Raw genomic sequence first — 22,751 nt, forward strand, 5'->3', positions numbered from 1 at the left:
TGCCCAATTATTTAACAAAAGAAAACAAAGTAAAAAATGGTTTCTCTGTGAACCAGGGAACTCATTTATCAAGCTTGCTTACGCACAAAATGCTGTCGGAAAACTGCGTAACCAACTTTCCACGCAAACTTTGGGATTTATGAAAGAAAACTTAGCAGAAAAATGTGTGCAACTTTAAGTTGACTAAGGACCTGGCTTACGCACATGTTGGACATGGAGAGCACCTGCAGTGCTGCTGCTGCTAAGAAGGATAAAATTATGAAATCCTGCAGCATTATCACTTGTACTGCTTCGTTTTCACACGGAACAAGACCCCCCCCCCACACACACACACACGCGTACACACATGCGCGCACACTCACACACGCACGCTCGCACACGCACACATACACACACAACCTGAAGTGCATAATTCGGAATGCAGAATATCAGCAGGGGGACAGATTGAGACAGAATGGCATGCGTCTGTGACAGCGTGTGTCCTGTCACTGTGACCCGATTGATCACGCGCCCTGGCTACTTGTACAGGGGAGATCTCTGTTTGGCTGACTGGTTAGCATGCGTGACTTTCACCTGGGAGTCTGGGGATTGAATCCCGATTGGACCATTTTTTTTAATATCTGCCACAGACCTCTCTGAAGAATTCACAACATTGACGGCTTCAGCAACGCTGTGCCACTCCGTGGATTTTCTCTTATTTGTTTTGTAAAAGCTCTCCCTGGGCTGCCAACTTACCGGTGTTGGAGGGGTTTGAGTGTCTCAGTGATCCTAGGAGCTAAGTTGTCTGAGGCTTTCTGCCTCTGGCAGGGTCACACATGGCAAACAGGTCCTAGGTGAGGGATCAGACAAAGAGTAGCCCAAAGACCTCTTGTGATGAATTATATAAATGGAAACCGTGTTGCCTCGCCCCTCTGGAGCCGGGCCTGGAGGTGGGGCATGTTGGCAAGAGCCTGGTGGCCGGGCTTTCACCCATGGAGCCCGGGCACAGCCCGAAGAGGAAACGTGGGTCCCCCTTCCCATGGGCTCACCACTCGTGGGAGGGGCCAAAGGGGTCGGGTGCAGTGTGTGACGGGTAGTAGTCGAGGGTGGGGACCTTGGTGGTCCAATCCTCAGCTACAGAAGCTGGCTCTTGGCACATGGAATGTCACCTCTCTGGTGGGGAAGGAGCCTGAGTTGGTGTGTGAGGTTGAGAGGTTCCGACTAGATATAGCCGGACTCACCTCAATGCATGGCTCTGGCTCTGGAACCAGTTTCCTTAAGAGGGGTTGGACTTTCTACCACTCTGGAATTACTCCCACTGAGAGGCGCCAAGCAGGGGTAGAAATACTAGTTGCCCCCCATCTTGGTGCCTGTACATTGGGGTTTACCCCAGTGAATGAGAAGGCAGCCTCCTCCGCCTACGTGTGGGGGGACAGGTTCTGACTGTGGTCTGTGCTTATGCACCAAACTACAGTTCAGACTACCCATCCTTTTTGGAGACTTTGGACGGTGTGCTGGAAAGCGCTCCTTCTAATGATTCCCTTGTTCGGCTGGGGGACTTTGCTGGTCAGACCAGGCAGGCCCAAACGCATAGCGAGGGTCTGCTGGAAACGTCTGGCAGAGTCTCCTGTCAGAAGGAGCTTCAATTCCTGCCTCCGACAGAACTTCCAAAATGTCCCAAGGGAGGTGGTTAACATTGAGTCATTGAGTTTCGTGCCTCCATTGTTGAGGCGGCTGACCGGAGCTGTGGTCGCAGGATCGTTGGTGCCTGTCATGGTGGCAACCCCTAAACACGCTGGTGGACACCGGCGGTTAGGGATGCTGTCAAGCTGAAGAAAGAGTCCTATCAGGTCTTTTTGGCCTGTGGGACTCCAGAGGCAGGTGACGGTACCGGCAGTCCAAGCGGAATGTGGCTTGGGTGGTCGCCAAGGCAAAAAGCCGGGCATCGGAGGAGTTCGGTGAGACCATGGAGCAATACTTCCGTATGGCTTTGAGGAGATTATGGTCCACCATCCGGCGCCTCGGGGGGGAAAGCAGTGCACTACCATTACTATCTATAGTGGGGACAGTGTGCTGCTGACCTCTACTCAGGATGTTGTGGATCGGTCAGCAGAATACTTCAAAGACCTCCTCAATCCCACCGACACGTCTTCCAGTGAGGAACCAGAATCTGGGGACTTTGGGTTGGCCTCTCAAATCTCTAGTGCTGAGGCCACTGAGGCTGTTAAAAATCTCCTCTTTGGCAAGCCTCCAGGGGTGGATGAGATCTGCCCGGAGTTCCTTAAGGCTCTGGATGTTGTGGGGCTATGTTGGCTTATGCGGCTCAGCAACATCGCGTGGACATCGGGGCAGTCCCCCTGGACTGGCAGACCGGGGTGGTGGTCCCTTTATTTAAAAAGGGGGACCGCAGGGTGTGTTCCAACTACAGGGGGATCACACTCCTGAGCCTTCCTGGTAAGGTCTATTCAGGGGCTCTGGAGAGGAGGGTCCGTCAGATTGTTAAACCTCAGATTCAGGAGGAGCAATGTGGTTTTCGTCCTGGCCGTGGAACACTGGACCAGCTCTATACCCTTAGGGGGATCCTGGAAGGTGCGTGGGAATTTGCCCAACCAGTCCACATGTGTTTTGCGGATTTGGAGAAGGCATTTGACCGCGTCCCTCGGGGGTCCTGTGGGGGGTACTCCAGGAGTATGGGGTACCAGGCCCTCTGATACGGGCTGTTAGATCTCTGTATGACTGGTGTCAGAGCTTGGTCTGCATTGCTGGCAGTAAGTCGGGCTCGTTCCTAGTGAGAGTTGGACTCCGCCAAGGTTGCCCTTTGTCACCGATTCTGTTCATAACCTTTATGGACAGGATTTCCAGGTGCAGCCAAGGTGTGGAGGGCATCCGTTTTGGTGGCCTGAGGATCAGGTCTCTGCTTTTTGCAGATGATGTTGTCCTGTTGGCTTCATCAGAACATAATCTTCAGCTTTCGCTGGAGTGGTTCACAGCCGAGTGTGAAGCAGCTGGGATGAGAATCAACTCCTCTAATTCTGAGACCATGGTCTTGATTCGGAAAAGGGTAGAATGCCTTCTCCGGGTAAGGGATGAGGTCCTGCCCCAAGTAGAGGAGTATAATGGGCCATTCCCATCTGTACCGGGTCGGCCCGGGCCGGGTAGCGTAGGTTGTTTACATATCTGGGTGGCCTGGTATTTTTCCTGGCCAGCCAAGGCTCATTCTCAGCCCTATTCTCGAGGGGGTCTGCTTCAGGCCGACCAGGGCCAACACACCCACTGCTGACAGCAAATTCACACCTTCCATTAGAGCAAGCCTCTGATTGGTGGGTAGAATCAGCCCACATGGGCTTAAGGCAAGGATGTGTGGAATCAACCGGGCCAGCCTGGGGCCGACTGGGGCTACCCGGCCTGGGCCGACCCGGTACAGATGGGAATGGCCCATAAGTATCTTGGGGTCTTGTTCATGAGTGAGGGAAAACTGGAGCATGAGATCAAAAACAGCTAGACGTTTCTGGATATGTTGGAGACATTTAGCCTCTCATCCCAGAGGCTTCTTCCAGACTTTGGTTGTGGTCAGAAACAAACACACTGGTTGTGCTGCAAGTCTTTTCCTTTTTTTCTCTAAAACATGTTTTTGTCTGAATGAAGGTGATGTTGTTCATAGAATTAAAATTCAAGTTGAAGTTAAGATTATTTCATCAAGTAAGACCTGTGGTTAGCTGGCTCGTGTCATGTCTTGAAAGAATCGGAATCGGGAATCGATAGGAACCGGAATATAAACAAGGAATCGGAATCGTTCAAAATCAAACAATGCCCAACCCAATAAGTGAATATTGTTTTTAAATATATTTTATGCGCAGTTTTTTAGGGCTTTTATGTTTTCTGTAAAGATTGGTATGCTGAAAATCATTTAATTTTTATGCATAAAGCATGAGGTTTTGGTTAGTAATTGATTGGGAGAATAACAAATGACTGACTTGGATAGTGTTGATCAGGCAGAGCTTTGTTGCCAGCGTTCCTTTGCACAATAGCTTTAAACACGTATATAAAAGTGTTAGTTTTTTCGTAAACCATTGGATGAAATTACACAAACTGACTGAGCTCTAGTTAAGGCCCCTGCAATAGTTTGTATATGTGTACGTGTGTGTGTGTGTGTGTGTGTATATGTGTTTGGGGGAGGGTACAATGGAACTTTGTCCCCCTCAGTTTGAAAATCCTTCCTGCGCCCCTGCCCACAGGTACCTTAATTTCTGCTTCTGTGAAATTGCGCTTCCTTGATCTGCCTTGATCTACGGTCACCATGTCTTTGGCGGAGCGCTGCAACAAGCCGGCTTATGTATATGCATGAGATCCACAAGGCACTTTGCATTGACTATTTATGGCAGTAAGTGGGCGTGGTGAGCGTGGGATGTGACTAAAATGCAGCTGAAAAACATTCTCCTTAATCTCCGATTTCTGAAGCGGAGATTGCGTGCAGCTGTGCGTACTCCATGTTTGATAGATCATAAACCTACTTGGAATAAGTACATTTTTTTTGCTGAGCTTAAGTACGGTTTTAGTAAGGATTCTACGCAATGTTTGATAAATGAGACCCCTGCTCTTTAATATTTCCTTATAAACATCCTAACAGTCACAAAGAAATAAAATTAACCCTTGCTACCCATAGATCCTCCACCTGAGGGCCGTAAACATATCTAAAGCTGGATATAGCAGGTTTTTGATGAAAGTACTAATCTTGATACTCCATCTGGACACTTTGATGTAAATCTACAACAATTGTCTACAAGAGGTTAGGCTGACTCAGTGTCCCTCTGCACACAGATTTTGAAATTTATTAAACTAAATGAAGACACCCGAGTCCTATGTTTTAAGTTAAATCTCCTAAAACCTAAGCTAATAAAGTATTTATATATCTCCACAATATTTGTTCTTTTATTTTTCAAAAAGATTCACTTTAAGAAATGATGCAGAAATCATGATTTTTTTTAATGTATCCAGGTCATCCTCTCTCACTGACACAAGATATTTTCTAATATTTTTGGGATAGAAATCTTTCTTTTTGTCAGTGATACACTCTTTCACAATGAGCCCATTTATTTAAAAAAGATCCTTTCTTGCATGACATCCCCTCGGCCTGCTCAGGGTGCTCTTCCTCTTCACTCTTCCTCATCAACATGCAGCGCTTGTACGTACAGAACTCTGCAAGGCTTGTACCAATTAATGTGATTCTTGCTGCATGTTCGACTTGCAAAGTTTAATGAAGGTGTTTGCCCTGAGCACTTTGTCTTATACATTGTACATTTAGTGCAACCCTGTTCCTGACACTGAGAGCAGAGGGATGATGATATAAAATCACATTCATGAAAAAAATGTGGGGATGAAATTTAAATATATATGTGCCTAACATTATTATTTCAAAAGAAACTAGATTCTGATCATGGTTCTACATAAAACCACACAGTGTATGATTTAATTGACACTTTGAATAATAAAACACATAAGGTACTTTTTAAAACCTGTTTGAGCGATTTAATGAATGTGTATCTTGAGGGCTTTACCTGGCATCTATTAAATGAAGCACATACTTTTCAAATAAACTGAGATAATAAAGCTGCAGGCAGTTTCATGATATTTAGCAATTATATTTAGACTCAGTTTATTACCTGGCATTTGGTAAATGCACAAGAACTAATCAAAGTGTTGTTTTATTTTAGTACAATTGTTGCGAAGACATCACTTAAGAGTTTAGAAAAAAGTACTTTGAAACTTAATTTAGGTTGAAAACTCTAAAACTCCCTTAAAGTAAAGACAAAATCCTTGTGAGTATATTTTTTGTGTGAAATTATTATTTATTTCTTAAATTCTATTTAATTTCATTTATAAACCTGCCTTGGATGAAATCATATAAAAGTACATGTAAAAACAGATAAATGCTGGAATTAGGATGCTAAACACGTAAAAATTATCAAGCACGTCTGCAAGTAGATATGTTTGTTCAACGGTTGTTTCCGTAAACTCCGTACTTTGAGAAGCACCAACAACTGTTCAGAGCATTTAGAGTCACTTCAAGTGGGATTAAGAGCCTTTTGTGCTCTCTTCAAACTAAACAACACATCCAGAAGAAGTCAAAGTCGAAAAACAATCATGCTGCCGCCGTTTTCTGCATCATTTGAATGTCTTTTGGTCTTTCACCACACCTACATCAGCAGAAACGTCCTACAACAATCTCAACAAATATACCTACGAAGAGCTGTGCTTCTTCTAAGAGGAAAACGTCTGGGAAGGGAAGAAGTTGACACCAGCTGTGTTTCTGCACAAAAGCAGCCTTTCAGGACTTTGCTAAGATGTCAACGTATTAGGATTGTTTTGGCAGTGATTGCACCAGATAGTGTCCACAGACATTTATAATGTTACAAAAGTTTTATCACATCAATGGACACCATTGTGTAAGCTGTTCACCGGATGGCAAGAGAGGATGTGAGACATAAAAAGCGGCCTTAAATTGACAGAAGCAACATTTTTAAAAGCCTAAATTATATCATTGTGGGGAGAATTCCCACACATTTTCTGGCATTGGGAGTTAAGAAGCAGTGATTTTCTTTTCCTTCTATTCCACTTTCATTCCGCGTCACCAACAACTTTTTTAATTTACAAACGTTGATTCTTTGGTGACATCTGCTGAGATAATTTCTTAACCACAAGACCAAACCATGACTCTACAAGGCTGGAAACACGTGCATTTGGGGATGGTCTGGTTGGCCCAGAAGTTCTGATAGTGTAATCTCCCAATCCCTGTCATGGAGTAGATGTCCTGCCTTGTACTACGAAGTGGTTAGGTGCAAGAAGACGCTATGATGCAATGGACGCTGCTAATGGCATGGTGGGATTGTAATCTAGATGGCCAGTGCTGATTCAGTACAAATGCACGCCGTTGCCATGGGACATGCTGCTACCACACGTGTGATCTGATACGCAGTAACCATGACTAACAACAACAAAAACTCCACTAACTTGCCACAGTGACAGTAACTTGTGTCTGCTGCATTCCTAGCGCATAACTCAAGTCTTTGTCATAGAGCTGCAAGGACGATGCACATTCTGTTGTTTTTGACAGTGGTGCCCAAACTTTTCAAGATGTAAATGATGTGGGCCAGACTTACCACATTCAAAGCAATCTTTTCCATTTTTGGAAATGCAAACCTAATTATGTTTTTTTTTACTTACTTCATTTAAAGGGTGGACAATGCATATTCATGAACAGTAATACAACTGTAAATATGCCAGATTGTAGCCTTAGGCTAATTTCCATCTGCAGTCCTCTGGCAGGCTAATGTTAAAAGGGGTAAGACAGACAACAATATACATTTATAAAAAACAGTTAGGAACATATTTTACAAAAAAGACAAGAGTAAAACAAATAAAAGTGTCATCTATGATTGCATCTTTGAGTTTCCTGTAGCCACAGTTTCAATTGTCTTTTGAAAGTAACAAAACTTGAGCTGTCTCTCACTTGAGAAGGAATGCTGTTCCAAAAAGTCGAGCCCTGGAATGACAGAACATTTTGAGAAAATGTTGTTCGCCTAAGAGGGAGCTCACAGTCACCTCTAACTATACCTCAAGTTACTCGGTTAGAGTCCCTATGTGATTTTTGAATAATAAAATCATTCAGTGGTGGAGGGGGAAGACCATGAATAACTTTATAGAGCAGGCAAGCAGATTTAAAATGTTTAAAATTTTGGAAACTCAGTTGAGAATATTTATCCAGAATCGGACAGCGATGATACGACATTGGCTTTTTGTCCAGGATTTTCATTGCCCTTTTAATTGTGTGAAAATGTAGCACGTTTAAAAAAAATACCGCGATAATACCGAAAACCGTGGTAATTTTGGTCACAATAACCGTGAGGTTAAATTTTCACACTGTGACAACCCTAATACAGACCATTTTAGATTAGGTTACATTTACTTTATTCCCAGATTATGTAGTTTGTAGCACTCATTATAATGTTGTAGAAAATTTCTGGCCAATCCACGTGATCGGTATCGGTGATCAGCATTCTTTGATATCGGTATCGGTGATCAGCATTCTTTGATATCGGTATCGGTGATCAGCAGCAAAAAACCTGATCGGTGCATCCCTAGTTATGATATAAAGCTGTTGCTGCAATTGGAAAGTGAACTGTGCTGGGCCAAACTAGGAGAATATTAAGATTTTCTGAGGGAAAGAGAAAAACAATTGTCTACCTTTCAGAAGAGGAACTGGCAAAAAACTACATGGAAAATATGTGAAAACGTTTGTTTTTAACCCCAAATTGAACAAGTTTACTAGAACTTAAAAAGCAGCTCAGATGATGAAACTGTAACTATGATTCTGATAACAAGTTAACAAATTGAACTAGCTCCTCTTAAGATAACCAGCTAGCAGAGCTTCTGACTGACGGTTTATGTGCAGCAGCAAATCAACTATCCTGATTAACAAGGTTATAAAAGCTCATAAATGAAAAATCACTTTGATGTGTGGGGGAACTTTTCCAGGCCCTCTTTAGCAGGGTGGGACTGGGAGGAGAGTGCTGTAGCCTTTTAGCTGGAAGCTAACCAGAGCCTGGGGCTAACATCACCACCCGGTGGAACACTAGCGACATGAAGGTGGGTTGGTTCACCGGCACGTGTCGGAGTCAGCCCGGTAAACATGATTAACGACACCAAGCGGACTCATGTTCACGTTTGAAAGCAGCGCTGATTCCAGAAACCTCAGCACAAAGTGCGTTCGTTGCTCTACACTACACTAGCGGCGCCGTTCCCTTGTTCGTAGTGCTGGCTCAGTTCGAGTGTTGCTTTCCATCCTAAGTCTACGTAGTGGGCGGGCGTATTACGTGAACGGACCCATCTGATTGGCCGCATATCAGAAGGGCTACATTTGATTGGTCAAATAATACTTCGGCGTGAAAAAAACATAGCTAGTTTACAAAAAGCTGATGTATGACACGGATGGAAATGTTTGAACCAAACATTTATCGCCGTTTTTGACGTGCTTTGCGATGGGCCTATCGCATGTCCTGTTATCCCGATGACGATAATTTTTCGATATATTGTGCAGCCCTAGTTGAAATGTTTTGATGTTTTGATGTTCAGATGTTTTATTGGATTTGATGGGTTGATGTTGTTGGTTGTCTTTGAAAAATTATTTAAGTTCATTATTGTATTTAGTCATAATTTCTGAACGGAGTGCACAAGTCACTAATAGTTTGTGGTCCAATTTACTAAGAAATAAATATGAATTGCGTTTGTGGGTGGCATGTCTGATGCCTCACACGTGAAGGTCCCCCTTTGACTCCTCAAACTGACCTGTGATATTTTGTAAAGTACAGAAATGTTAATGTTCTCACTTTAGACTTTTTAATGCAAACAGGAAGTAGTTTGAGTAAAAAATGAGAAATCAAGTACAAACGGAACAATTACTACTGGCTTTCTCCTGTTTTCATTTTCTCACCCAGAACTTTATCTCAGAGGTTTTAGAGGGTTATATTTATAGATGGTTAATTGCATTGAATGAATCAATAATCAGATCACACACCTGAAGTTCAAAAGCTCAAGCCAAGTCAGACATATCAGTGAGAAAGTGTCACACTAAGTGCGTTTTAACTTCCCTTCCCTGCTGCTTGATGGATGAATCCAGCTCTCGTGGGAGTAAAGACCCAATCACAACTCCTGCCCTATCCCAATTGATCTCCTCTGTCCCCCAGCAGCTGCATGCAAAGCAGCCAGTAGAGCCACCTGATTAAAAAGCCGTCATATATTTGATCACACATGTAACCGCATTCCTAATGAGCACTGTGACTGATGCGGAGTTGCGCGCTAGCCCTCACATCCACCTCTGGCGACGTACCTAAAGTGAATATTTTTGATGTCTGCGGGATGTTCTCAGGCCTTTAAAAGACTTTGATGAATGCATTGGAGCATTAATGGTGTTCATCAATCATAGAAGATGTACGCTCTTATGGCAACAAGGTTCTCATCAGAACTGGAGATGAGTGGAGATATTCTACATTGCTGAGCAGACCGTCTAAACATGTAGTCAGTAATTATTCTGACAATGCACATGCAACAAACTGGTTCTAGTTGGGTGAAAGGCTGACCTCGATAGGAGGATTTATTACCTCTCCCACAAAATGGCTCAATGAAGAAAGAAAATAAGGGTTCACCTGGTATGCAACTCACAATTAGGCAACATTTCAAGCTATAGAATCAAGATTTATGTATTTCATTGTAGTTTTGAGTTATATAAAGATTTGCAGCTGCATAACGTGGATGGTGTAAAGGATTTATTTATTTGTTGGTATTTCAGGCTTAAGTCAATCAGTTTAATGGTTGAAATTTGCAAAATGACTTAAAGTAGCTTTCTGGAGTTTTCCCCTTTCACAAAATATGTATGATTTTTCAGAAATCCGTAAGTTATTGTCTCATCATGTAGTGTGATATAATGTAAGCAATATGTCTTTTTTTTTTGCTAAACACGCCCCCTGCCCCACAGAGCTCTGTGCAATAGGAAACGTGTTTTAGCTATTTTTGTCGGCTACAGAAGCACATTTATAAACAAAAAACGTTCCTAACTATCTTAAAAATGCGGATCCAGAGACTACTTGTGTGATATGCTTGTCAGCCATGAGATGGTGCCATCAGATAAGAGAAATACTCCGGAAAGAGACTAATTAGCCAAAGCTGCAATGACTAGTCTACAAAACATTCATCCATACATTTTCATCCGCTTATATGAGGTCAGGTCGCACGGGCAGCAGCCAAAGCAGGGAGGCCCAGACTTCCCTCTCCCCAGACACTTGGGCCAGCTCTTCCGGGGGAATCCTACGGAGTTCCCTGGCCAGCTATGAGACATGGTCCCTCCAGCATGTCCTGGGTCTTCCTTTTGGTCTCCTCCTGACTGGAGGGTCCTGGAAAACCTCACCAGGGAGGCGTCCAGGAGGCATCCTAACTAGATGCCAGAGCCATCTCAACTGGCTCCTCTCAATGTGGAGGAGCAGCGAATCTACTCTGAGCCCCTCCTGGATGATTGAGCTTCTCATCCTATCTCTAAGGGAGACCCATGCCACCCTGCGGAGAAAACTCATTTTGGCCGCTTGTACCCACAATCTCATTCTTTTGGTCACTACCCAAAGCTTGTGACCATAGATGAGGGTTGAAACGTAGATCGACTGAAAAATCGCAATGGATGTCCGAAATGTGTTATTGGCAGAAAATGGGAGACAATCCCTTTATTATTATTATTTTTATCTCCACAATATATTTATAGCTATACAATGTTAGGGGGCAGCAGTAGCTCAGTTGCTAGAGCGGGCTGCCTCATGATCGGGGAAGGTCATGGGTTCGATTCCAGCTCCCCCCAGAGGTATTCTGCTGTTGTGTCCTTGGGCAAGACACTTCACCCAACTTGCCTGTGTTCACGCAAGCGTCCTTGAGTGTCCTAATAAAGCGCTATATAAGTTAGATGATTATTATTATTATTATTATAATGTTAGAATGTTGTTAAGAGCCACATGAAGACTCACTTTTGTGTTCCCTCAGCACGTGAGTTAGCCATATTTTTAGATAATTTAGTTATTTTGCTTTTATCTCCCACTTTTATTTGTCTTTATGTATATTTAGTTGGTCATGGCATGGGTCAGTGATGTTTAAAATTAGTTTGTGTGCTCAGCACTTTGGTTTGCCTCCTGGCTGATGGAAAGCACCCAGATAACTTGAATAAATGAAGTTGATGTTGATGAAGAGGCATGAAAAAAAAATTGAAACTAATTTGTTTTTCATATTTGCCATTTTAGCTCTAAAGGGGCATTATGGAAGTTTGACAGCCAAAACATGTATAGAAATAATACATTTCTTCTTCATACATTCTCCTGCAATGCCCTGGTCCTGTAGAATGAGCCCTGGCATTTTTACTGTGATTGCCTGTTTTTCTGTAAAATCACAGAAAAAGGGAGCTGCTCGGGTCGAGCAGGCTGCTTCATGCGCGTTCACGCTCAGGCATCGCCCCCCAAACCGTTCTTAAATGGTACAGCTAGAAGTGATGTCACTGGCGCATTAGCTTGCCTGGTAAGATGTTGGACTTTCATGCAGATGACCCCGGTTTGATTCCAGATGTGAACATAGTTTATTTAGAGTTTCTTTTTTACATTAATGGTATATTTTTTACAGTAAGATGCCCAAATTTTTATTTGAGATTCGCCGAACGGCATTGAATTCACAGATTAAAAAGATGTGGGTTCAACTTTCATTTTGGAACAATTTTTCAAGAGCATGCAGGAGAACTGACCCATCTTAAACCTTTGTCGGCTGCGCTGAAGAGAAAGTTATAGAACCAAATTATTTAATTAATTAGCTGCGTCTTCTCCTGTCCTCCGGGCCCCACACACACACACACACACACACACACACACACACACACACACACACACACACACACACACACACACGGAGCTGACTGTCTCAGCTGTTATTTTCGTTAAGGAGTGTGCACGTACAGCATGCGCGCCTCGTGCACGAGCCTACTATTGAAGCTGCCATCACACTTTGGGCCTGAGGGGGCAATCGCGAGCATAAGAATTCAAAACTCCGTAAAGTCCCTTTAACTTTTCATATGGGGAAATGGTAAGAGGAACAAATACATTTGTGCATCTTGCATTATCCGTTGTGCAAAGTATGAACAATTTTTACCATTTTTACTATTTATGAAGTCCATGAACTTTTGTGAAAGCAGGACAACAAATGTCTGCACCATAAAATAGCAAAAACCACTTTTCTTGAGTATTTGACAGCCGTCCAGATTTCTTGTGCTGCGTTTGGCCATTGTGAGCATTTGGCTTTGAAGACGCCACTGCGCTAAGTCATCTGGGCTTTGTCTTGAAGACAGCTGCGATCTAACGTGAGTGACACGCAGCGTATTCAGAGCAGCATTATCTCCAGGTGAATCCTGAGATGTTCTTTGATGTGAGGCAGCCCCCATTCTTTTCTCTGATCACAGTCATCTCAAGACAGATTAGTCGGCATCCATCACAGGAAGCGTACAGTGGAAGCCTATGAGCAACAGCAGGGAAGGCAGAGCTGCAGACTAAGCTTCTTTACCGCTAAACGGTGTGATGTGGAATTATTGGTTATATTAGGAGCAAACAAAAGCAGAGCTGTGACTATAGTCTTATCGTGTTGGAGGCACTGAAATAGAGCTTGCTGCAAACACAGCTAAGGACACAACTCCACCATCACCATGAAGTCAATGAGGTGCAGCAAACCCCTAAAACATGCTTCAAAATGAGAGAAAGTGCAGGAAGTCTGAACAAATAATGGGGTGGGGGTGGGGGGTGGGGGTGGGGTTAAAACAAAAAAATGATCACATGCACATAAGAGTAGCTCATGGTGCAGGTCTCGTGGCAAAATAACTTGAGCAAGGTTATATACTGTACAAAATCTGAAATCTCAGGAATAACCTATTTAAGTTTTAGACACAAAGGAGGCATAAACACACTAGGATAGACGTCTGCAGGGATGAAACCACTGGAGGCAACAGACAAATTCACACTCAGTAAAAAAGCATTAGCTGTTTCATTGATTTTTTTTGCAAAGATGAGTTTGGCAGTCCTACAGTCATTAAAGCAGTTAAGTTCATCGTTTGATGAACAAATTTCTTAAATGTGCAGCAGAAATGGTGTCTGCAGTAGCATTCCAGTGGCAGTTTTAGCTGTGGGGGCGTAGCTGCGCCTGTCTGCTTTTGTCAGAAGTCGTGCCAATGTGACATACAGTATGATGTGCTCGCGATGTGGAGATGCATTGGAGTGGCGTGTTCCATTCCTCCAGCAGAGATTACAGCCGGGCCTCTGCAATAGCTCTGGGCAGGAGGTGGATGACATGGCTGTTTGCATGCATGGGGAGCAGTATGTGGGTGAGAAGCATGGCACTAACATTACACAAAGTGGTTACTTACAGGTAGTAAGTGTAGGAGTGATAGGTTCTTCTGCCGAGAGGGGTGGTGGTAGGATATAAGCAGTGGAGGAGGGGAGGGGATGGAATGAAAAGGAAAGAAAAAGTAAAAATATATTAATGTTTGAAAAAAGAGAAGAAATGAACAAAATCAGATATGGTGGCACACGTGGAGGTAAAAACTAGTGATCGTGAGGGCAAAAGGTGATCGCTTGGAGTCGTGTCATGCTCTGGTAAAGGGGAGTCTAATAAAAGTACAGATCTATCCAAGCTGCTTCCCTTCCTTTAACAACACATCGTTTTATACACGTTTAGAGAAATTACCATATCTGACCTCGGAGGCTGGAACTTAATGAGCGGTTCGAATGTCTAAACACAACCCCGATTCCCCCGACGATGACGGCAAATTAGACCAAATTCAGCCAATGAAGTCGTCTCCAGCTCTGGTTTGATTAAAGCTAATTGAAAACAATTCCATTACTTGGTGCTGATTTTCACACCCACCCACTGACGGCTGCGCTAAACAAACAGGCCATGCCATGAGGAAGAAATCTTATATTACCAACAAGAATAAACATGGAACACAATGATTAAATTACCACCAACGGACACAACTTAGCCTTCTCAATCGCCTGCGTTTCCCCGATCTGCTGTAGTGACGTTTATACTTGACCAACAGAGTTAAAGAACACGTGCAAGGACCTTATCAAAATATTACAGAACTTGTATCCACCAAGGACATTTCCACAGGAACTGTGTTATTTTAAAAAATGGGGATTGATATTTGCCGAGCACGAGCTCCCCTGATTACTGGGAAATGCCCAGAGAATCTCTAAAGTCCCGGGTCCTGAGCTAATGTAAACTTAGCCTTCAGCTATGCGGCCATCCTCTTTTCCTTTAGAGCCTTTCATCATATTTTCTTTCTTATCTCCCCTACGCCTCTCTCCACATCACAACGCTCAAAAAACATTATTTATTTCTGTTGCCGTTCCAGTGTCGCTGAAGTGCTGCACATTTGTTGGAGGGGGCCGTAGAAACGGATTAATTTTTCATGGCACACTTGTATCTAGTGGCTGTAAACAGCGTTAATGGGCCGTATCAACACGATCAAATTAATTATTTATGACGCCACTGACAACGCTTCTGTTTGAAGGAGAAATAAGGGAAATAATTGAAAAAATGCTAAGAAGCAGTTTTATTTTTAGCACTCCTGCAAAACTACTTCCACATGAATTTGAAACAGCATTTTAATGAGTGAGGAGATGAGATTACCTTTTCTTCATGAGGAGCACCACTCCTAAGAAGATGATGACAAAGAGGAGGATGCCAGCAGTGACCCCCGCAATCTTTACGGTGTGGTCGGTTTGCTTCTCGGGCTCCACTGCGTTGGGTTTGTGAGTGGCTGCTCCTGCAAAAAAATAATAAAAAAACATCCAAATGTACAAAGATCAAATAACAGAGAGCAAATCAGGAATCAAATGATGACTTTAAAATTTGTGTTTGAACGGTGTGTCTTTCTCCTGGAGATAAGGGGCAGCACATGCTTAAATCATTGCAAGCAAGCGTTTATTTTTTGTGTTCAAATAAGACCTTACCAACGGATGGCCATTAGGGTCAAAAATCCCTGGGAGAGCTATTTTCAAACAAGTACTTAGTGAGATTGTTGAACCTTCATTAAAATGACATCACATCAGATATCAGATAAATGTATAAAACACCAACGTTTATGAATGGTGAAAGATTTGTAACCGTTTGTTATAAATCAGTAAATGCTTTCTGTCCTCACGGGCTCCCGTAGAAGGAAACATGGTTCAAATAGGCGTCGCCTAACTTAGGGTGTTTCTCAGCGTCAAGGTGCCTGGCCTAGCAAGGCAATGTCTTGCAAGGCGGTCGTGTCACGTCACGTGACACGCGAGGTAAAGTTATATTTCAAATAAATGAGTTTCACTATAGATGTACAATGAGCCTTTTTAAACTGTCTATGTATATGGTTAAAATAAATATGTAAGCGAGTTACCACCTGCTAGCCACCGAAGCTGCAACTACGAAGCATCTAACCAACCATAGATAACTACTTTGGATCTAAAAAATATTTTAGATATCAGCCCAATGGCTACAATTATTGACTTACATTTAAACTGGAAATTTGCCCCCAAAGTAGCTGCTGGCTCCTGGTCCACCATCCTTTTGAAAATACCGTGCTGAAATTCTAGGACATTTTTAAACAGAAGGCAACAAGGCACCTCGCATGTATCCTTGCTCAGCTAGCTAAATGACTAACAAACAGAGGACAGGTGCCTCGGTGGAACATGAACATTGGAACTCGCCTTGGCGGTTCCTGATGACGTATCTCCTAGGCAACCGGGATGGGACCAAGACATCAAGGCGAGGCTCCTTGACTTTAAATTGACAGTGTGTATTTTTCCTGGTGATAGAGGGCAGTAGATACCTAAATCGCTGCAAGCAAGCGGTGTTTTGTGTTGGAGTAAGACCTTACCAATGGGTGCCCTTTAGGGTCAAAAGGCCCTGGGGAGTGCAAACTCTAGCAAAATAACGAGCACATCAGACTCCCTTTCATCACTGGCAACAGGTGAAGAGGTAAATGTGTAAAACAACAACATTTAAGAATAACGAATGTTTTGTAACCGTTTGTTACAAATCAGTAAATGCATTTTGTCCTCATGGGCTCCCGTAGAAGGAAACATGGCATCTAATATGGCGACGCCCAGAGACTTAGACCCTCTCCCATGTATTTTAGACCAGATTTTTATGGTTATACGTTACGAAGCCGTCAGTATTCTCAACAACTGGGCATCATTTCAATCATTTTAAACAATATTTTGATGGATATTTCCCGAAATTAATGATAAAAACGACTCATTTTCACGTTAAGCACGAACCACATAAAGACAGAGGAAACTGGAAAGAAAACGATTGTAAAAGTAAAAGTAAGTGACTTCCAGCTGTTCCAAAGACTCCACCTTTAGCTCGCCCTTAGTGGACATCAGCAATCTGCAGATGATGCTGCACAGCGAGAGATAAGTGCACACGGACTTTACTCCTGCTTAATCACATTTGTGACAAATGGCTGGTATGGGATGTAGAAAAATGCATGATGCAGGGCAGAAAAGATAATGCCCAAGAAGATAAAAATGCTCAAAATAACCAGAACATTAAATATCAGCCTTGGAGGAGATAGCCAACAACGAGAGGAGAGGCGAGACTGGATAATATTTTTAAAAAAATACAGCTTGTTTTAACAGAAATGTGATAAGAAGCACCCTGAAAGAGGCAATGCTGCTAAAATCACACCCGCCCACCTGAACAACACCATTACTTCTTGTCACCAGTTGTAAATTTAAAATAATGATTTGTTATGTCAAATGGTTTCCTTCTTCCGTCAGTGTTTGTCATTTTTCCTTCCCTATCAAAAGAGCAAATATCCATCCTCAGGCGGTTGTGACACATTGTTTTAGCCCTGGTGTGCCATTATCAGCAGCCTTTATTTAAAGAAGATAGAGGATGCTAGAGCTAAAGCGGTGGACTGCCAGACTGCAAGAAGATGTCATGTCTGGAGTGATGGAGGCGATTTAGTCTTAAAACATTGTTTCACACTAATTTAGCAGAAATGCTGTCAGCGCCAGACCTCCTTTTGAGCTGCAAGCACTGCAGGTTCAGCCATTTTTGTTCAAGCTACCGAGAACTTAAGAAAAAGTGCACAACAAAACATGTCTGCATTAATATTTATGTTAAAAGCTGCAGGAACAAATACCTAGAAATAATGATAAGTATTCATAAAGGTGGAGTAATCCCTGTTAAAATCTTCAACAATGACGTGTCTTTGATGTTGAAGGTAGATTACAGTTTTTGCATATCTTTGAGTTCATAAGAACTCGAACAGTTTTTATGCAAATATAAGGAAAGTAAACTAAGTGCACACATGCAATGTTAGTTTCTGTCTTCCCACTGAGGGAGCTGTGAGTTTGAACAGAAAGCATCACGGGGACGCTCCGAGGGCCTGACCTGTTAGCTGGTGGTCACCGGCCGCCGGGGCCATGCGGATGTACGGGGTTGTGAGCTGAGTCACGAGTATGGCGGCTGAGTAACATCAGTAGATCCAGGACGGCATGCCGGAAAAAAAGACAAAGAGAAACCACATTCAAGCTCAAAACAACCTTCATCATGCTTAACTGAGGCAAAAACAATAATAAAACAATCAAAAGATTGTTTTGCACAATTTGTCTTCTTCGTGAGTCAATTCTGAATCATTAGTGTTGTATAACTTCACCCAATTGACCCATGTAGATGGAGACATTTGGACCTGCACAGGAAATCTATAGTGGAGCTGCATGCAAAGTGCACAATATATATGAGACTGTCGGGGCGCGTGACAGAACCTCCCACAGCCCAGAACGGATTGTGACCACGACTCCCTCTGGCCTTATCAATCCTGCTCCCAGATCAATGCTGCTTAGACTTCATCACCCTTGATGTGAGGAGCAGGACATCCAGGCCACATAGCTAAGTATCAGCAGACCTCCGCAGGCACACAGTCAGAGAAAAACACATGTTCTGAGTCAATATATAGACCAAACAAATTCATGTTCCAACTTTATCACAACTGTTTGTCTTTAGAGATAAAAAAAATACCCAAATGCAACAATGAAACCCAGTGAGGTGAGAACATGTTAATTTTGTTAGTTTCCCAAATGCTCAAATTCAGGTCAGCCCTACCTTTAGTTGCAACGCGAACACAGTCGATTTTGGTTTCCTGTGAAAACAGATACAAGGTGGAGGGAGGAGAGGATCACAGGTTAATATAAACCACATCCATGTGCATGCACACACAAAGACACACGTATGACACCAGCAACACCTATCCAAGAACCTGCAGTTACAAGAAACATTGTGGCTGGTCTCCTGCTGTCCCCTATCATCTGTTGAGCTCGATGACTGTGACACAAAACGCAGCTAAGCGAGAGGGCCCACAGCACAGATTAGAGGTGCTGAGCTGCTGATTTGTCAACCAACAGCGATCTGTCGGCAGCTTGTGGCTCAAGGTGGTCATCCGCCGTGGAGAAACCAGAGGCTTGTGACAAGCAACAACGGCCAGCTGAGCAGGGCTCCCAAAAATGTCACATCAGGGAGACTTTCAGAATATGTAATGGAGTTTCATCTCTGACAACAGCCTTCGAAAACATTAAAATAAAGCCCGAAAAACACACACAGCACTGGATGTCGGCAGAGAGGTTTGCTGTCAGAAATAGTTGAATGAGAAGGGAAAAGGGCAGAGACAGAAACAGGGACGTGATGAGTAAGGCGGTACAAAAGACATGTCCTGGTGTTTGGAGTAGATAACATAAAGACGGGTGACTTTTGTATTATAAGTGATGATAAAAAAGGAAAAAGTCATTTTGAAATTAGAAATGTTTTATTCACATCTTTGCTAATAATTATTTTAGCCTGTGAGGCAAAACAAATGATATATTCTAATAAATAAACGTTATTTAAACATAAAATCTGATCACTATGAACACCTAAAATTAAAATTAAATCATGATGTTCATCTGGGAGAATTTGAAGATGTGAAAGTGGATTTCTGTCTAAATAGTTCCTATTTTACCCGTTGCTGTCAGCTTCCTAAACAACCTCAGTTTGGAGAAATATGGTTTGGGTTTTCCAACCCAGCTTTTCACTGGATGCGTAAACGTTACGTAACGTAATAGAGGCGTTCTCTTCGTGTGCTTCCGTCCCACCGAGAGCGTTTCAGAAGTGAAGCCACATTGAAAGCATTCTACGTAGCTCATCCTGGAGGTCACAAAACGACTGGAGAACAGAGAAATCCTGCGTGATTTCAGCAGTTCACCTAACAACCATACAGCCAGGAGTGTTTTCTGTTCCGTTTCCCTCGGCTACAAAGGTTTCAAAGGAAATGACATACTTTTTTTTACGTGTTAAGCAACTGAAATCTGCATGCGACTTTTACTTTGAAAGTCTCCAGATGTTTAACACTGCTTTCGTGGCCGACTTCCTGTCTGGCCTGACCTTAACAGCTGAGCGTGACACGTTCGGGAACCTAAGAAACAGAGTCGACGAACGCTTCTGGGACGTGTCCAAAACACGACACTTCACTAGTGGTGAAAACACACCCGTCCACCATAACAGCAGCCAACTGCTGCCTACTCGTAGTAGGCCTTTCCAACAGATGCGTACGCAGAGGGTCGTAGGCATGTGGTGGAAAGGCCCTCTAGGACTGTTGAGCAAAGTGGATTGTAATTTTATAAATGTTTTCACCGCAATGGTCTTTATTTACAAACATGAATATTAACTAGCAGCAGCAAAATGCAGTACATCCTTTTCAATTTCTCATATAGTTTTGCTAAAATTTCTGCAAAACAATAGTTGTACAACACAGTGAATACATGAATGTTTAGTTATTTAGATTTTTTTTATCTCTTTGACAAAAAAACATTATATCCAGATGGACCCACATTCAAAGTGGTTCTATGTCAAAATTAAACAAAATCATTTCATGTCGATTCATGGTGGAAAGTTTTTGCAACATTTTTTTACCAAAACCCTTGCAAAAGATTTTTCCACCGTCAGCTGATTAGTCAAAATCAAAATGGTAAAAAATACTCCTTTAAACTGCAGACCGGCCTGACCGAAGCGTCTTCTGGTCGTCCAACGCTCCACTTTAGAGACCAAACTTACTAAATTGATTCAGCGTCGCCTCGTGTGTTTTTTGAGTTGCCTGTTTAACAATGTGCTGGAGTCAATCAAGGAGGCGGTTTACGATGATTCTCATTCAGGACACAATCGGTGGGCCACCTGAAGTTGTAATTGAGCAAACTGTGGAGGCATGGGCCCTGCCAAGTCCTACTTGATGACAGGAAGCTGCGACCTGTACGATTAGTACGCCCCGCCGTTGTCTCATGACTAACACACTTAATTGCACGCTGGATGACTGCATCTCTTAAATGCATCAGATCAACGGGCTGTGTGGTGGTGGACGTTAAGCTCCATAGGAAAAGGCAGGAAAATAGCCACAGCACCGGAGGACGACGGCATGTCCTGAAGCACAGCTCTGCATACAAAGGCTGACCCTGCTGCGACCTAAAAAAATGTTGGTGTTCTTCCGCAGTGCAACATCTTGGTACTCTTGAATCTTGCTTTCATTAAATCCACTCGAAACTCTACTGTCAACATAAAGACTAAAGTTTGTTGGATTTTTGAAAATGTAGTGGAGTTTGTAACAATAAATGTTTGTTCCAAACAATTGTACCCCCCCCAAAAAATAAATCCTCTAATAGACTTGGGACTCATTTTAAAATCACAAGTTTGTGACTCTTAGAGATTGAAGATGATCAAATCCATTACAACAATGAGTTGTTCTCATAACTATGCTAAGTTGATTGTGTGGTGACTGAGTTGAGACCGAACTTAGAGACCGGCTGGACTGACTGTGGTCAAACAGCAGAAATCGACAGGACCTGACTGCAGATGCTGATAAATATGTACAGTTATTTAAACTTGTCTTTCTGTATAATTTCTTACATTATTCCCTACTTTTCGCTACATTTTAGTGACCCCCTCTGTGACGGTGAGTGTTTGAGTGTGGGGGAGAGCCTCATGGAAGCTTGGTGCCCTACGCACAGTGCATGATGCACATGGGCGCTGCCCAGATCTCGTAATGGAAACACGGCTGTTGTCGATTCCTGACCCTAACCTGGATCAAGTGGGTCTTGCAATGCTGGACGTTTTTCTGGGTTCATTTAAAAATGTATTTCTTTAGAGCATGGCATGAAAATAAAGTTAAGGTCCCATTAGTTGTCACACTGGTGAGTGAACTTTGCTCTCCGCATTTGACCCATTCCCTAGGGGAGCTGTGAGCTGCAGATATGGCCGGGCTCAGGAACCATTTGGTGGTTTGACCCCTCAATCGAACCCCTTCATGCTGAGTATCAAACAAGGAGGCATTGGGTCCCATTTTTCAAGTCTTTGGTATGACCCAATCATGGATTTCAACCCACTAACTCCTAGTATCAAGTTGGATACTCAAACCACCAGGCCACTGAGCTGGTATGATATGCTGCTTTTTTATATCTTTTAGCCTACTTTAGGTTGTCAGAAAGGTTCTGTTGAGGTGATTTCCCAACTCTGCAGGTCTGGTAGTAATCTGACCAGGTGGGTTTGGATCAATGTTTCCTTTGATTTTCAAAACAAAACAGCATTTTGCATTTACTTGGGTCATCATTGTCTTATCTTGGAATTTGTTAGCTGATCTGAAACATTCAACAAAGGCAAAAATAGAAAAAACAGAAGGGGCTAAATATTTTTGCAGGGCTGTATCTAGTGAAGTTAAAAATAGAAATCCAACCAGAACACCTGAATTTAAAAAAATGGGTTAGGGTTAGAAATTGGATAAGACATGCACCCCATTGGCTGTGCTGACAGCCTGGTAATAGATGCTGTAGCTCTTCTGTGGCAGAAGTGGGGCGTTCCAGTAGCCGTTGTAGGTTTTGTTGTCACCCACGGTGAACGGCTGTGGTGAGTGGATGCCGGCGGCGGGGAACTGAGCCGTGAAGTAGTACTGTGAGTTTAGAACTGTGGCGTTCTGGAAGTGGATGGGGACTGGGTAGCAGCGTAAGATCTCTGCCGCGCCCCGCGCTCTGCGTGGACGCTCTTCCTCCACCACCACCTGGTACGCGCTGCAAACAGAACAAAAACACAACTCAGCAACTCTACTGGGGTCTTGTTGCATGCCACACACACGACTGTTGATGTTCTGTTTC

The 22,751-nt window shown here is 43.1% G+C and overlaps 1 protein-coding gene across 7 annotated transcripts in view; it reads right to left on the reverse strand.

The window, feature by feature from the left end:
* The window catches only part of ptprma (protein tyrosine phosphatase receptor type Ma), a 244,746-nt gene that overhangs the window by 66,005 nt on the left and 155,990 nt on the right, over positions 1-22,751 (reverse strand). For 4 of the 7 annotated variants that reach the window (XM_070541591.1, XM_070541590.1, XM_054742532.2 and 1 more), the window contains exons 12-16: positions 22,394-22,667; positions 18,691-18,727; positions 17,980-18,054; positions 15,229-15,364; positions 13,961-13,990 (exon numbers count right to left, since the gene is read on the reverse strand). In XM_070541591.1, the coding sequence (XP_070397692.1) occupies positions 13,961-13,990; positions 15,229-15,364; positions 17,980-18,054; positions 18,691-18,727; positions 22,394-22,667 (552 nt within the window). The remainder of the gene's footprint in view (positions 1-13,960; positions 13,991-15,228; positions 15,365-17,979; positions 18,055-18,690; positions 18,728-22,393; positions 22,668-22,751) is intronic. The other 3 variants (XM_070541592.1, XM_054742539.2, XM_054742535.2) reach the window with 1 other exon arrangement.

Source organism: Nothobranchius furzeri, chromosome 11 (assembly GCF_043380555.1).
Source record: "Nothobranchius furzeri strain GRZ-AD chromosome 11, NfurGRZ-RIMD1, whole genome shotgun sequence".
Classification (NCBI taxonomy): domain Eukaryota; kingdom Metazoa; phylum Chordata; class Actinopteri; order Cyprinodontiformes; family Nothobranchiidae; genus Nothobranchius; species Nothobranchius furzeri.